This window comes from Nomascus leucogenys, chromosome 2 (genome assembly GCF_006542625.1).
Source record: "Nomascus leucogenys isolate Asia chromosome 2, Asia_NLE_v1, whole genome shotgun sequence".
In the NCBI taxonomy this organism is placed as follows: Eukaryota; Metazoa; Chordata; class Mammalia; order Primates; family Hylobatidae; genus Nomascus; species Nomascus leucogenys.
In genome coordinates, this window is record NC_044382.1 from 35,796,797 (window position 1) to 35,812,535 (window position 15,739).

The 15,739-nt window shown below is 41.7% G+C and overlaps 1 protein-coding gene across 6 annotated transcripts in view; it reads right to left on the bottom strand.

Moving 5' to 3' along the window:
- The window catches only part of ARHGAP26 (Rho GTPase activating protein 26), a 471,824-nt gene that overhangs the window by 332,830 nt on the left and 123,255 nt on the right, over window positions 1–15,739 (bottom strand). For all 6 annotated transcript variants that reach the window (XR_004033269.1, XM_030827217.1, XM_030827197.1 and 3 more), the window contains exons 6-9: window positions 13,608–13,718; window positions 5,932–6,036; window positions 4,299–4,428; window positions 202–302 (exon numbers count right to left, since the gene is read on the bottom strand). Coding sequence is in view for 5 of the 6 variants with exons in the window: in XM_030827217.1 (XP_030683077.1) it covers window positions 202–302; window positions 4,299–4,428; window positions 5,932–6,036; window positions 13,608–13,718 (447 nt within the window). In the remaining variant the exon portion in view is untranslated. The remainder of the gene's footprint in view (window positions 1–201; window positions 303–4,298; window positions 4,429–5,931; window positions 6,037–13,607; window positions 13,719–15,739) is intronic.

Sequence of the window (15,739 nt, forward strand, 5' to 3'; positions counted from 1 at the left end):
CATATGTAACAAACTTGCACATTGTGCACATGTACCCTAAAACCTAAAGTATAATAATAATTTTAAAAAAATTTTTTTAATGATTAATTTTAAATTTATAATGAAACATAAATATAACACTGGAGGTGTTACTTTATACATGCATTATAATCATTATGTTAGCCAAGCAAATCAAACATCAAATTTTAAAAATGAACTCACCCCTTTTCCTCCTGACTTTTGGTCAAATGGTACCATGGTGATTTGTTTGGAATCCCGTTGATATGTACAGTAGTGCTTCACCCAAGAAGTTCCAAAGTGACCTGAAAGGTAATATTTCCCATGAAATATCTATACATTTCACTGTATGCTATACATTGTGAGCTGGAAAAACCACAACCCATAATTCATAATGCTCATCTACCCTTATACTATGTTAAGAGTAATATATTCTCCACACCAGCTAGAATGAATAGACAGAAATCTGATCCCACAGGCTCAAATGAAACCAACCCAGGGATTTCCCCCAGGGATTTCCCCCAGGGACCAAAGAAGACTGTTTCTCATTAATGCTACATCCAGTGAGTCTTAAAATACCACGGAAGCAAAGGTTCCCTGGGGAAACTAATCCACGTTCCCATCATCAAGCCCCAACTGAAGTTTCCACTCTCTTCACTGACAGGAGTAAGAAGAGAACACAGAAAGCCTTCTCCAAGCGCTTGTGACCATTCCCATCTGTTGTGATGACATCATGCTTCCCACACAGCTGCTCTGTGACTGTGTGCACAGACATCAGGGGTTCTGACCTACTTCCAAACCCCTAACTTACTTTAGCAGAACTCAAGAAGATCTGAAAAGCAGACAAGGAGACCTCAGAGACACCAGAGATGCAGAGTGGAAGTGACTGTCAATGCCCAGATGTAACCTCTAAGGACTATGTCCCTCAAGATTAGTATGTCACCTTAAGAGGGAGGTGCCATGCAGTCGCATACTGGCCAAGTCTCTGATTTTACTCAGTGCTTAGCCAACTACTTGAAAACAAAGCACTATTAGAGGAAGAAGGCATTAGTCAGCCTGTAAAGGACTTCAACCAATACTAGTTTTAGGTGCTTATGGAGATCACACAGCAGAAATTGTTAAAAAATAATTTTTTAAACATAAAGAGAATTAGCAGACATTTAATAATTATCAATGGTATGGCATGACTGCCAACTGCAAGTGTTAGATGTCATTTAGTAAACTTGAAAAATACAGTAAATGCTTCCACTGGGCCATCAAGGACAAATGAAAATACAAACCATCTTAGTGTTTTCTTACAGATTGGGGAAAAAAATTCCAGCAATTGAACAACACAAAGATTCCCAAAGCACTGTAACCTGGACAACTTGAGGATCAAGATAAATAAGGACAGTGATAAATTATAGCCTCCTGAACAAAATAGGAACCCATAAATCCAAACTGACAATGGAAAGATGGATAATGGATGGACGGATGGATGGATAGACAGTAGGAAGGGAGAGAGGGAAGAAGAAAGAGGAGCAGGACTCTTCCTTACATAAGTACACTGGTAACTGTGAAATGTGGAGGGGTTGGTGGAACTGAGAAGTCACCATTTTGCAACCATCATAGTAAAGATCAGCTCAGGCAAGGATTGTCAATGGATGCTAAATCTATGGAGGTAAAGTGTGATAAGGAGAAGGATATTTACAGATCTTAAGGTGTTACCTTCAGATTGCTAATTAGTTAGAAGGGGAAAATGGTGACTGTATAGTGGAGAAACCAGACAATACCTTGACTGGGTGATCAAAATTTACATCACCACTGAGGGGCAGATCAACACCACGTGTGTCCAGATGTGGCCCCAGAGAAGAACTTTTATGTAAGATTTGACCAGGGATGCATAATCCAAATCTAATCATGAAGAAACACCGGACAAACCCATGCTGAAGAAAAGTGTATAAAGGAACTGGACTGTGCTGTTCAAAAATGTCAGTGTCATGAAAGACAAAGAAAAGCTGGAGAACTGTTCCAGATTAAGGGAGACTAAAGTCATGACAACTAAATGCAGTATGAGGTTCTGTACTGGAGAACAACAAAATGCTTTAGAAGGCCATTATTGGTACAACCGGCAAAACTGGAATACGGACTGTAGTTCAGATTAAATATTGCACCAATGTTAAATTTGATATTAGGTTGGTGCAAGAGTAACTATGGTTTTTGTCATTAAAAGTAATGGCTAAAATCACAATTGAACTCTTGCACCAACCTAACAGATGCGTTTACATAAAAAGAATATCTTTTATTCTTAGAAAATACTCACTACTGAAGAAGCATGGTATACGCAATCATATTCTCAAATGACTCAGAAAAAAGTGTGTATGTGTGTGTATGCAAGTCGTACTCACGTTCATACTCACACACCCACACAGAGAGAGAAGGAATGATATAACTGTGGCTAAATGTTAAAAATTGGTGCACTGGGTAAAGGGTTTATGGTTGTTCCTTACACCATTCTTGCAACTTTTCTGTATGTCTGAAATTATTTCAAAATAACAAGTTACAAAAAATTTAAAATTTATAAAAAAAGTGCTGTATGCCCATCATGTGCTCTGGACTGTGTTAGGGAACAAAAAAGTGTTCTCGTGATAATCAACACACTAATGTTGAAAGAGCATGTGAAGTGTCTGAATAAAAGTGTGTGATATCATATGAGAGTGCAAAAAAGCAACATTGATTTTATAGATGTAAGTGAATGATATATTAACAAATTAAGTATATAGGCAGACTTTGAACTATATTTTTAGAGTCCTAAAAATTTATATTTTCAAGTAGACCTAAAACCTTTTGCAGGGATCTTCTCACTGTGCAAAGAGGGGATCACTTTGTATTCAGGAATATACAAAACACACAACTGAAGTAGTTACATTTCTTATAAACCTCAACAGGCTCATCTCTGTAAGAATAAGGAATGTAATCTTCATCACAGCCAATACCTCCAACACCACTACTGCCCCACTGTTACCAGGAAACTTAAGTCCAAACAAATTTTTGAGTAATTACTAAATAGAATAATTAGTGAAACCAAGTATTTCTATTCTACTCCATCAGGAAGCCATTAGGAGTGAAGACATCTGCCTAACTCTACATCAAGAGAAGGACATGAAAGAACACAAAACCTGCAAAAATCTGGAAAGACCAATGTTCTCTACGAAAGGACTAGGAGAAGAATTACCCATTAAAGAAAAAATATTCACTTTCTTTCATTCCTAGCATTGCATACATGAATTAAGTCTGAATGTGCTACCCTAAACGGCACGGCCCCATCACAGAGCCTTTCCCCAGCCGTAAGGCATGAACTTGTGAGTCATCACTAAAATGTCCATGTTGGCAGCACCTGGCATTCCTTTCCTAGACACCACTGGCAGAGCAATGAGTATTCTTGGCTCTTTTTTTTTTTTTTTTCTTTTCAGAGACAGGGTCTTGCTCCGTCACCCAGGCTGGAGTACAGCGGTGGCAATCTCAGCTCACTGCAGCCTCCACCTCCTGAGCTCTTATAAACCTCAACAGGCTCACTCCTGTAAGCAATCCTCCCACCTCAGCCTCCCAAGTAGCTGGGACCACAGGTACACACCACCACACCCGGCTACTTTTTGTATTTTTGTAGAGACAGGGTTTCACCATGTTGCCCAGGCTGGTCTTGAACTCCTGAGCTCAAGCAATCCACCGACCTCAGCCTCCAAAAGTGCTGGGATTACAGACGTGAGCCACCGCATCCAACCTTCTTCCTGGCTCTTGAAGTGAGCCTTTGTTTCTACTTTTCATAAAATTCAAGTGTTGGAATGAAATGAGTTGAGGAGAAGAGGGAGAGGGCCTAAGTCATGATTGTTTGGGCCTTGCTGAAACAATGCCAAATGAAAACAGAATCACCAAGTATTAAGTCTACCAAAGGATACACTGCTGATAGATAAGAGGTGCCTAGCATGCAAGACCTTTCCAAGGCCGCTATGCTCAGGGTATGGTATATAAAGCTGGACTAGGGGTATAGGAACCTCAAGAGTAGAGTAACACTAGAGAGAGAAGAGCAACCACAGAGCCTTAAAGAATTGTAGGTTCCCAAAGGAATTCCCATTCATAAAGAAAAACAAAGGTAGACAAGATTCTGTGGACATCATCTTTCCCTTTGGAAAGATGAACTATAAAATTGTTCTTGTTTATCCAAGCATGTATTTATAGTAAGGTAGGCATTGCTGGATACACCCTCCACCTTCTAGTTAAGAGGCCTGAGTACATCCCAAGCTGTTGCTAGTCAAAGCACTCACGTTTCTCCTGCACGTAGAGGTATCCCTCCATGGTGTAGGGACTGATGGTCTTGTGCTCAAGGGGATTCTCCTTCATCTTTTTCATCAGTGATTCCACTTCTGATCTAGTGCCTTCAAAGCGATTTCTTGTCTAGGATGAAAATAATTTTATTCAAATCAAAGAAACGAAGTATCTGTTTTAACAATCCAGAAGATCAACCTAATAGAATCCTTAGATCTAAAATGAGATAAAGGACATTCCATCTTCCAGGAATTGGCCAAATACTTCCCTTATAAGAAGTATACTTTGGCCTTGAAGTCCTATACCAGAATGACTCTCAAACTCTAGTGACCACCAAAATCACCTAGGGATCTTAGAGAAAATGCAAATGCCCAGCCCTCACTCCTACAGATCAATTCAGCACCTCTGGACGCCAAAAAGTGTGTTTTACAATAAGCCTCCCAGGTGATTCTGATTCAGATTCTCTAGGGGCCTGTATGACTTAAGGACCTAGGCATTCATTTCTCCAGCTGCCGTGAATGTTGCTTGCTGATGGCTCACAGATGAGTCCCTCCTTAAAAGAGGAGTTCCTTCACTCAAGGTCAGCCTGCACCCAATGACTAGTCAAGGCTAGAGGAAAGGCGGAAGGAGTCGAAAGCCTGGCCCCCTTGCTTGCGTTCAGGGCGACTGTGAAGGATCATCCGAGCTCCAGAGCCTCCCCTGCACTGAGACCTCTGCTGCATCTGCATCACAGCTCTATTTTCCCCTCTGTGAGTCCAGGTGCCCTCACTCTGTCACAGGTGTTTTTACCAGCATTGCCCCCACCTCCAGTAAGCCCGTTGCATGTCAATCTCGATTTCAGAGCCTGCGTTCTGAGGAACCCAGCCTAAGGGGAAGCCATGCTTTGTGAAACCTTTTTCAAGATTCTGCAACTTCCTGTTCTCTGAGACAACACTGACTACTATGTAACCTCCAGGCTTCTAAAAGCCATGCAGTACAACCCACATGGACACAAGATCACCTAGAGACAAAGAAAATATGAAGAATAACATGGTCCAATCCCACAGTGAAGAAGGGGGCTCAAGCCCCAGTAACTGCTAACCAAAAGGCCCTGCGCAGGATTCTGTGCACCAAAAGGTCCTGTGTTTAAAACTTGGGAATGCTGACCACACTGGGAGCGAAGTACAGACTTGGATTTCCTGCCAGCCTTCCTAAGAGTTGGACAAGAGCACATCCTTTGAGCCGGACGCCAGCATGTGTCCCCAGCCCCCATCCCCAGAACACACACTCCACACGGTCTCATGTAGTCAGGCAGCTAGATGCATAGACTGGAGGCTGGGTTGGGCTGGGATTTCCACCGCCAAAGGAAATCCTGACTCCAATGCTACAGATGCTACAGATTTGAAACATAATCAGCAGCAGCACTTCCGAGAACATAAATAGGGCTTCGAAATAATGGAGAAGAGGATGATGGTCTAACTCAGAACCAACAAGCACTCCAGAAATGCCTGCCCCTAGTTTCCCTCTGAACCCAAGCAAGACCCACCCTCCTCACCTACATTCCAAGCCACCTGGATGGTTTCTAGGGCAATCAGGCCCACATTTTGTTTTTCCTTAACCAGAGAAAGGAAGCCTGTCCCTATGCCCACTCACATTCTGTATGCTAATGGTTAACTGTGTCTTGAAGTCCCCGAAATCCTTGGCCAGTTCGTAACCATGGTGATAGAAAGTGAAGAGTCCTTGCAGGAAGGCCAGCAGCTGTAATGAAGGAAGAAAGGCAAAGGTCACATAACCAGGTTGAAAAGAGGTATTATGTAGCTGTATCTAGCTGCCAACACTGGGTTGAAAGTCTAAAATAAAGAATAATAATGGCTGACATTTAAAGAGCACCAACTGTGTGCCAGGCACTATGCCCTTCCATGCCCTGAGTGAGTACTCACAACATCCCATGACCTAAGCACTACTGTTATCCCCATTTTAATAATGAGGAAGCAGGTTCAGAGAGGTTAAGAAACTTGCCCCAAAACACACAGTAAGTGGCAGCCAGAACTTGAAACCAGGTCTCCTTGGCACCAACACCCATGCCCTTGCCCTGTGGGCCTCACCACCTGCTGAGAACGTCATTTCCTCAGAAACCAAAGACCAGGGTTCTGACTCAGTTTCCCTCTAGTACATTTGTAGTATCAGGTTATTACACAGAAGAGGAAGGGAGAAAAGGAAGTGGGGTGTCCTGAGTCTACAGTCTAACAGGCAAAGTCAAATCAAAGAAAATCATCCAACTGAAGTGTATTTCTGTGCTTTCCCCAAACTACTCAAAAGTAAACACTATGGATTCCTTTATTAAAATATTTCCATATTCCCACATTTTCACTTATGGTGGTTTCCCTAAATTCTCAATTAAATCGCTCAGGCTAAAAGGTAAGCCTGTTTCATTGTTTAGTCTTGTCTTTAGTGAATGGTAAAAACATCTGTTCACCACAATGCTCACCACACGCCTTCACATACTTAAAAACTATTAATGTCCCCTCCCTGAGCCCCGGCCAGCCTTCATTTTTCCAAACTAAACAAACAACGTTCCTGTGGTCTTTCCTCTCGGAGCTTACATCCAAACCTCACTGTTGTTATGCTTTCCTGGCCCCTTCTCAAGTTCTACACATCTTCCCTCAGTTCCAAACTTCAACCTGAAGAAAAGACTATAATAAAAGCCTGAATGAGATTTCGGAAAGACCAGCGCCTCGCCTCTATCACAAAGCACAGCTGCATGGTATTTGGGGACTATCCCATTAACTTCGGCTTCTGAAGGCTGACCCACATTTTCTGAGGGGTCCACTCTGACCTCCCTGACGTGCCATACCACCTTATCCCAAGACGCATTTGCTTTATTTTACATTGTGGTCTTCAGATTTTCAGTCCCTGAATGATTTTTTTTTTTACTTGTTAAACATTACTTATTATGTAAAAAAAAATTTACTTACTAAACAGAATCCCATCCCACTTATTTTCACCTAACTAACTCTCCTTTTCCGAGAGGCAGCTCTAATAAGTGACGGTAAAGGAATCTCATCACGCCCACCCTCCCCCTACTCTCCCACCTTGTTTGCAGCAGGAATACTAAGCACAAAGTATATACAAAGGTATATAGCACTGGACCTAAACTCAGAGGGCAGGCCAGCCTGGTTTAATCAAAGATCTGGACACTGTAAAGATAAAACCCAGATTATGACACTATGGCCCTTAACTTCCCATTGCCATTGTCCCCGGCCCGTCTATCCCCTTAGATTCTCATGGGTGGTGGGAGAGTGGGCATTGCTGGGTCCTCTGGCTATAAAACTATCCAGTGGCACCATATACAGACCCCTAACATAAATCCCTGAATGACTGGTAAGCCCCATCGAGTCACTAGAGACTGAAAATGAATGCTTTTCTTCAAAGATGGCCGAAGGATTTGGGCTTACTCTATACAAAATACTTTTTTGAGAGGAAGACCCATACCTTTCCTTCTAGATGGCTCCAATAATAAAGAAGGGGCTCCTCTGCCAAACCGAGTCCCAGCATTCACAATGAAGACTGTTTTCCCTCTTCTTATCTCTGCTCTCCCTGCTGTCTGCAAATGCCCTGCCCCATCGCCTTTCCAAGGCATGACACTACCCCTCACTTGAGAATAACGCAGAAGATAAGCAGCTAATTCCAAGGTCATTCCTCCTATTAACTATGATTTATCCTTCACTTAAAGTAAACAGAGCCTCTCTTGCTCGGGGTAATTAAATATTCTCAAACAGCTCACTAACATGCCACCTGGGCATACCCACAAGAGCTCCCCAAAGGCAGGGAGTTACTAATATTTATTTTGTTTTTCCTCCTTTGGTCTCATGCCTTGATTGTCCATTTTTCTACGGGAAATGACTCCTTAACATATTACTATTTTTGGCCCACTTCCCCCTTGCTTCTCCCCTCACAGCACCTTTTCTCTCCCCCACCCCCAACACTATAAGAACCTTTGAACTATTATAAAGTGAGAAATGAAAGTCCACTCCTCGGGGGCAGGATGAAGCCCACGGGACTCCAGAGATGGGGGAGCTGTCTGCTTCAAAGAAATGCTTCTACCCAAACACCAGGAGGAAGAGCTTGCTGCAGTCCCACCTGGTTATCAAATAAGAGGGGTCAGCTGTCCACAGGGCAACCTCAACATCACAGCCTGACAAAGGAAAGATCTTTCCCACCTCCCTGCGCCTCCATCTCCATCCTTGTTATCTTAAAAGAATAACCATAAGCAAAACCTATGCCTACTTCCTAGCTGACAACATAATTTATTTTTTTCATTTTACGAAGCAAAAATCTAATTGCCCAAGTTAATGCTGGCTGCATCATCCTGGATTGTCACCATTCATAAAACAGACCTACTTTACTGGGTTGAATTGTGTCCCCCCAAAAAAGATACGTTGAAGTCCTAATACCTCTGAAGGTGATTTTACTTGGAAATAGGGTCTTTACATGGGTAAGCAAATTAAATGAGGATATTAGGGTGGGCCCTAGTACTTTTACAAGGATGCCATAGCTGGTGTCCTTAGAAAGGTGAAAATGTGGACACGGAGACATGCATGGCCATGTGAGGATGAAGGACTGGAGGGAGGCATCTATAAGCCAAGGAATGTCAAACATGATCACAAGCCACAGGAAGCTAAAAGGAGGAAAGGAAGTCGCCTTTCACTGCAGGTTTCAGAGGGATCTTGGTGCCAAAACCTTGACTTCAGACTTCTAGGCTTTAGAACTGTGAGACAACAGATTTCTGTTGTTCTAAGACACCCAATTTGTGGTACTTTGTTACAGCAGCCCTAGCAAACTAATACAGCTACCAAGAATCATCCACACAGGCAACAAAGAGAAGGGCAGCCAGTAGAGTGATGAAAAGCTGAGGCGGCTAAGCCACATAACTTCCTTTAACTCATCTTTGACATGAGGATAACAGTGGTTTTTACTATTGCACAGAGTTGCAGTGAAGATTAATTCAGATCATCCATGTAACGGGCTTAGCACAGGAGTGCTGTCAGGAGCTTCTTGGCAAAAGAGAGAGAGAGAGAATCAGGCTGACGTGTTAGAAGGTGCATTCTGGTCCAGGCCAGACTGGAGAAGGGGGAGGCCCAGGGCAGAATGCAAAGTCCAAAGAATGAAGACCTGCAATGGGACAGAAGCAGAGGGAAAGGAGAGGAAGAGACACGGCACCGGGAAATATTCACGATGTAAAACTCGGAGGATGCAGTGCCTAATGAACATGGACAATGAGTTCTCTACTGCACTAGCTGACCTTCAATTACGAAAACTCAGGGAACAGAGAGAATGTGGCTTTATCTTCATGGAGTCAATATGTCATTATCTGCAATCTAAATCTCAAGAACATTTAGTACTGTGACAAGAAAATTAAGACTTCCAGTGCAAATATATACATACATATACATATATACACACACATACATATGTATGTACATATATGTATATATACACACATACATATATTTATATATATACACATATATATATCCCAGAAGATCTGGTTTAGATCCCAGAAGTCTGATTTTTCTTCCTTGGGAACACTACAACTGTTTCTTTTTCTGAAGGTCAATAATACCCTGGTACTTGAAGTTACTTTCAAGAAACAAATGAACACGGTCAATTTGCATAGAGGTCCCTTACATGAATGGAAGATTCCCTTGACTGTAACTAACTCAAATATGAATACCCACTCCAGCAATTTAGTTCAATAGACTTCTTGCTGGTTTCCTTCCCACCTGTAAACAATCAAATGCTATTTCATGGAGATGAAGAGTCAGACCCTTCCAGCTCTGCTATTTACTAGACATGATGTTGGACAGGTAAAGAAGCTTATCTGTTTCCATTTCTTCATCTGAAAATTGGGATAAAAACAGTACTTACCCTCAGAGATGTTATAAGGTTCGACTGACATACTGTAGGTAAAGCGCTTAGCACGGTACATGACACAGTTTCAGATAATATCATCAATTGTTATTTCATGTTCTTCCTTTGTATAATCTAGGCCAGTGGCTCAAACTGAAATGTGCAGCTGAATCACCTGGAAGGTTTACTAAACTACAGGCTACTGGGCCCCTCCCTTAAATTTCAGGTCTGGAGTGAAGCCTGAGAATGTGCATGTCTAACAGTGAGATCACTGATCTCATCAGTAGCTTTTTCACTGTATGAATACCTTCTCCCAATCCCCAGCTCCTGAAGCCACTGACCTGCCTAGAAGCTGATGTGCAGAGACAATAACTTCTGTAGAAAAGCAAAGGCCAAACATCTGAATCCTATCTCCAGCCTCTCAACATTTAGTTTAACTTTGGGCAAATCCCTATTACTATCTCTTTATCCTAACATGAGACTGAAAATTTCTTTTCATTAGCTCTCCAGGTTTCTCACTGTATGAACTGAAAAACATCTGCACACTACAATGGTTATATTTTTAAATTCCTCTGGCACTTCTATAGCAGCCATCCTGTCCAAGCTGTCACTGAACTGCTCGCTACCTTGGCTAGCTCTCTACTATAAACATCTTGCTTCCCCCAGTGAGGCTGTGAGTGCCTCAGCCACAGCATCTGGGTTTTCAGCATTTTCTATGGTATTCAATAAATACATACTTTTAGAGCTACCAAAACTGTTTATATTAAAACAAGTAGGCCCTGTTAATATTGGTACTTCACTCATTTGCTCATAAATAAAAAAATAATAATTGCTAAGTTTTTACTGGGTTCTAATCAGGTTCTGCTCTAAGCACCTCACATGGATAAACACTCAGCCAATCCTCATACGTCTTTATAAAGTAGGTGATATTACTATCCACATTCTGCAGATGGGGAAAGTAAGGCTCAGAGAAATAACTTGCCCAAGAACACACAGCTAGTAAATGGCTAGGCTGGGATTTAAATTCAGGGAGTCTAGCTCTAGAATCCTTAACCATGATGCTACTGCTTCTTAAAGTGAAAACTCCGTTAAGACATGGACACACTACAACAGAATGCCAGGAAATGGAATGGTAAATCTTTAGAGGTTTCTTTTCTCAAAAAAGGAAGGAAGAGGGGGAGGAGAGACAAAAGGAGAAGGAGGAGGAGGAAAACCCATTTAGATCAGCAAAGCTATCTAGCTGAGCCCAACCTAAGCTGACTGAACCTCACAGATGTGTGAGAAGTAAACATCTATTGTTGTATGAGGTTTTGTGGATACCGTTCAGCAAAAGCCAACAGATAAAATACCTGACTCCCTAGGTACACCTACTGAGAGATCAAAGTGGATAATAAAACACTCACCTCAAAAAAGCTGGATGGGCCAATTACAAAAAACACTCATCAAAAGCAAGCAAATTTGGAATAATATTAATCGAAGTATATATAAAGATTATTAGAAATGCACTGTTCTTTTTCTCTAGAAATTCTGGCAAAAGCAAATAAAAATAATGCTAAAGGCAAATTCTATGTGACAGCATTTGAATTCCTGCCCTGACCACAGGAAGCAAGTCTTCAGTAAACCTTTGCTTGAAAGGCCAGCTTGTGCTTTAAGCACAAAAATCAATAAGGGTGCTTTATCTGACAGATAGCTGCTCATACCTAACAGACCCTGTGGAAAGATGGGGATTTTTGACCTGGGACCTTGACTGAAATCACTGCTGGACAGGAAGTTAGATGTAAGGTTTTAATATTCATATATGGAGACTGAAGTAATTGACGACTTTAAGGAATCTGCCAAATGAGGTAGCTGGGAGTGATACCCAGAAATTATAGTTCTAGCATAGTAAAAGATGTAGACATAAGCTTCCAAAGCCAATTGGAATCTTTTTTTTTTTTTAAGAGATGGAGTCTCACTATGTTGCCCAGTTGCCCAGGCTGATCTCAAACTCTTAGTCTCAAGTGATCTTCCTCCCTCAGCCTCTCCAAGTGCTAGGATTACAGGCATGAGCCACTGTGCCTGACCACCAGTTGGAGTCTTGATGAAACTACTAGCAAGTCTACATGCCTAAAAAAATCCACCCCAAAAGTTTATAAATTAGACATGAGGTACAGAATGCTCTTTACTAGAAAGAGTGGCCACTTCTTTCAGTTTCTTATAGTTTTATTCTTATTTGCTTAAGAAAATTCTCCTTTCTTGGTCAGGCGTGGTGGCTCATGCCTGTAATCCCAGCACTTTGGGAGGCCGAGGTGGGCAGATCACGAGGTCAGGAGATCAAGACCATCCTGGCCAACATGGTGAAACCCCGTCTGTACTAAAAAATACAAAAATTAGCCAGGCGTGGTGGCGTGCACCTGTAATCCCAGCTACTGAGGAGGCTGAGGCAGGAGAATCACTTGAACCCAGAAGGCAGAGGCTGCGGTGAGCTGAGATTGCATCATTGCACTCCAGCCTGGGTGACAGAGTGAGACTCTGTCTCAAAGAAAAAAAAAAGAAAAAAGAAAATTATCCTTTCTTAAATCTAGGTAGAGAATCTTATTTGTACAGAGATGCCATGCTTGAGTCTGAATCAGAGGCTGCATTTTGGCTGGAAAATCCATGGTCTGCGAGAGTTTTAAACTGAGGTCCATATACTATTTTGGTGTTTCCATGAAGTCCTCCTGCTGTGGATTCTCCACACCAGTGCCACACCCAGCAAAGTGGAGTGGCACCATGTCCAAACAAAACCACAACCATGCTGGTGTGGCCTAAACTAAAGTCAGGCTTTTTCCCACAATGCAATCTTCATGTTCACTGGGACAGTGTCCAAGTCCAAGTTCCATCATGGTCCACTCAGCAGAGTCTCCATGCTGTTCTGTTTATAACAAATCCATGTGGGAAATCCCTGTGAGAAACTTTATACAGCATCTTTTACTACCTGAATGGGGTGAGAAGGGGGCTTTGAACCAGAGGGTAAAAAGAGAAATGTACTATGTCTTTGGGTGACTACTACATCTGAATTATTTGAGGAAGAGAAGAAGGGTAGGAGAGAGGAGGGAAGTTAAGGTATAATCACTATTTCATGGCAAGATAAAGAACCCCTCCCCTCTGGACTCCCATTTCCACTCTGTCCACCTGAAAATCATATGGCACATCACTGGGTAGCTAGAGGAAGGAATGACTGCTGGACGCTCTATCTCCATTGCTGTGTGTTGTACAGGAATGGCTGCTGGGAAGAATCCAGGGCAGCCAGGCTCACAAAGCACTGATACTTACAGAAGGGACAGCGTCAGGGCTGCTCAACCTCTTCATCAACAACTTAGAGCATTTTGTAATCTACTACTAGTTAGAATGAGGGATGAATATATGCATACATCATTAAACCCTGAATATCTACTTACAGGCTCCACAAACTCAAACATCTTTCTCTCTTGGACTTCCTGCACCTTGAAGACATATTCCAGGGATACTTCATAGAAATGCTGCCGGACCAGGTCCACTTGGCTGTCTGCCTACAAACAAGATGGAATTTAAGAGAAAAATCAAGTCACTACCCAAGGATAGCATTCCGAAAGCAGGTCAGAAAAAAAAATCTCGAGAGATAATTTTCAAAAACAAATCAAATAGCATTACGCAGAAGAAGAATAACTATAGTAACTATTTCACGATGCAAAAGTATACTGAAACATCATATTACACAACTTAAATACATATTTTTTAAAAAACAAAAAAAGCTTTCGATGAGATTATTGGTTTAAAAAGGTAAATGTATACAAGGAACTCAAACAACAGAAAAAAAAAAACCCACAAATAATACCATTAAAAAGTGGGCAGAAGATCTGAACAGACATTTCTCAAAAGAAGACATACAAATGGCCAAAGGGTATATTAAAAAACGTTCAACATCACTAATCCTCAGGGAAATGAAAGTCAAAACCAAAATGAGATATCATCTCAACCCAGTTACAATGGCTATGATCAAGATTAAAAATAGCAAATGCTGGTAAGGATGGGGAGAAAAGGGAACTGATGGTGGGAATGTAAATTAGTACAACTATTATGGAAAACAGTATAGAGATTTCTCAAAAAGCTGAAAATAGCACTACCATATAATCCAGCAATCCCACTACTTGGTATTTATCCAAAGAAAAGGAAATCACTGTATCAAAGGGATACCTGTACCCCCGTGTTTATTGCAGCACTATTCACAACAGCCAAGATATGAAGTAAACCTAAGTGTTCAATGGATGAATGGATAAATACACACACAGACTGCTATTCAGCCATGAAAAAGAATGGAATTCTGTCATTTGCAGCAACATGGATGGAACTGGAGGTCATTATGTCAAGTGAAGGCACAGAAAAACAAATATCACATCTTCTCATTCATATGTACGTGCTAAAAAGGTGGATCTCAAGGAAGTAAAAAGTAGAATGATAGTTATCAGAGGCTAAGAAAGGGGTGGGAGTCAGGCGCCGTGGTTCACGCCTGTAATCCCAGCACTTTGGGAGGCCGAGGCGGGCAGATCACGAGGTCAAGAGATCGAGACCATCCTGGCCAACATGGTGAAACCCCATCTCTACTAAAAATACAAAAATTAGCTGGGCATGGTAGCACACGTGGTAGCTACTCGGGAGGCTGAGGCAGGAGAATCGCTTGAACCCAGGAGGCAGAGGTTGCAGTGAGCCAAGATCACGCCACTGCACTCCAGTCTGGCGACAGAGCGAGACTCTGTCTCAAAAAAAAAGGAGGGGGTGGGGGGGGTGGAGTGGAAAGGATGAAGAGAGGTTGCTTAATGGGTACAAAAATACAGTGAGATAAAAGGAATAAGTTCTAGTATTTCATCACACAGTAGGATGACTATGGTTAACTGATGTATGGTGTATATTTCATAATATCTAGAAGATATTAAATGTTCCCAACACAAAGAAATGATAAATGTTCGAGGTGATAGATACCCTAAATACCTTGATTTGATCATTACACATTATAGGCATGTATAAAAATAGCATACATGCCCCATAAATATGTACGATTATTACATATCAATAAAAAAGGTAAGCGGGTGAGCCAAACGGACATCATATTAGCCCAAATAGCATGTCACATGTTAAAAGTAATCAAATCTAACAAACAAAACAGAAATAAGAATAATAATGGTTACCTGAGCACTAACTTTGTGCAAGGAATCATGCCCATAGCTGTACATACATTACCTTATTTAATCCTCATTAATTTTAGTTATTTAATCTTCACTAAATTCCTAGAAAAGCGATATTATCTGTATCTCTAACATACAGGAAGAAAATATAATCCATTGACATTAAGGAACCTGACTAAGGTGACACAGCTAGTATAAGGCAGAGCTGGGATTTCTGTCCTGGTGGATCTGCCGCTAAGGCCCTTGGATCATCCTGAAACCACCAGTCTCCACTGTCTCCCCATACCCTGGGACAACCTGGGTTCCATAGGAGACAGATTCTTACAGTGAAAAAGAAATTCCTGCAGAGCCATCCTCATCTAGACCTTTCC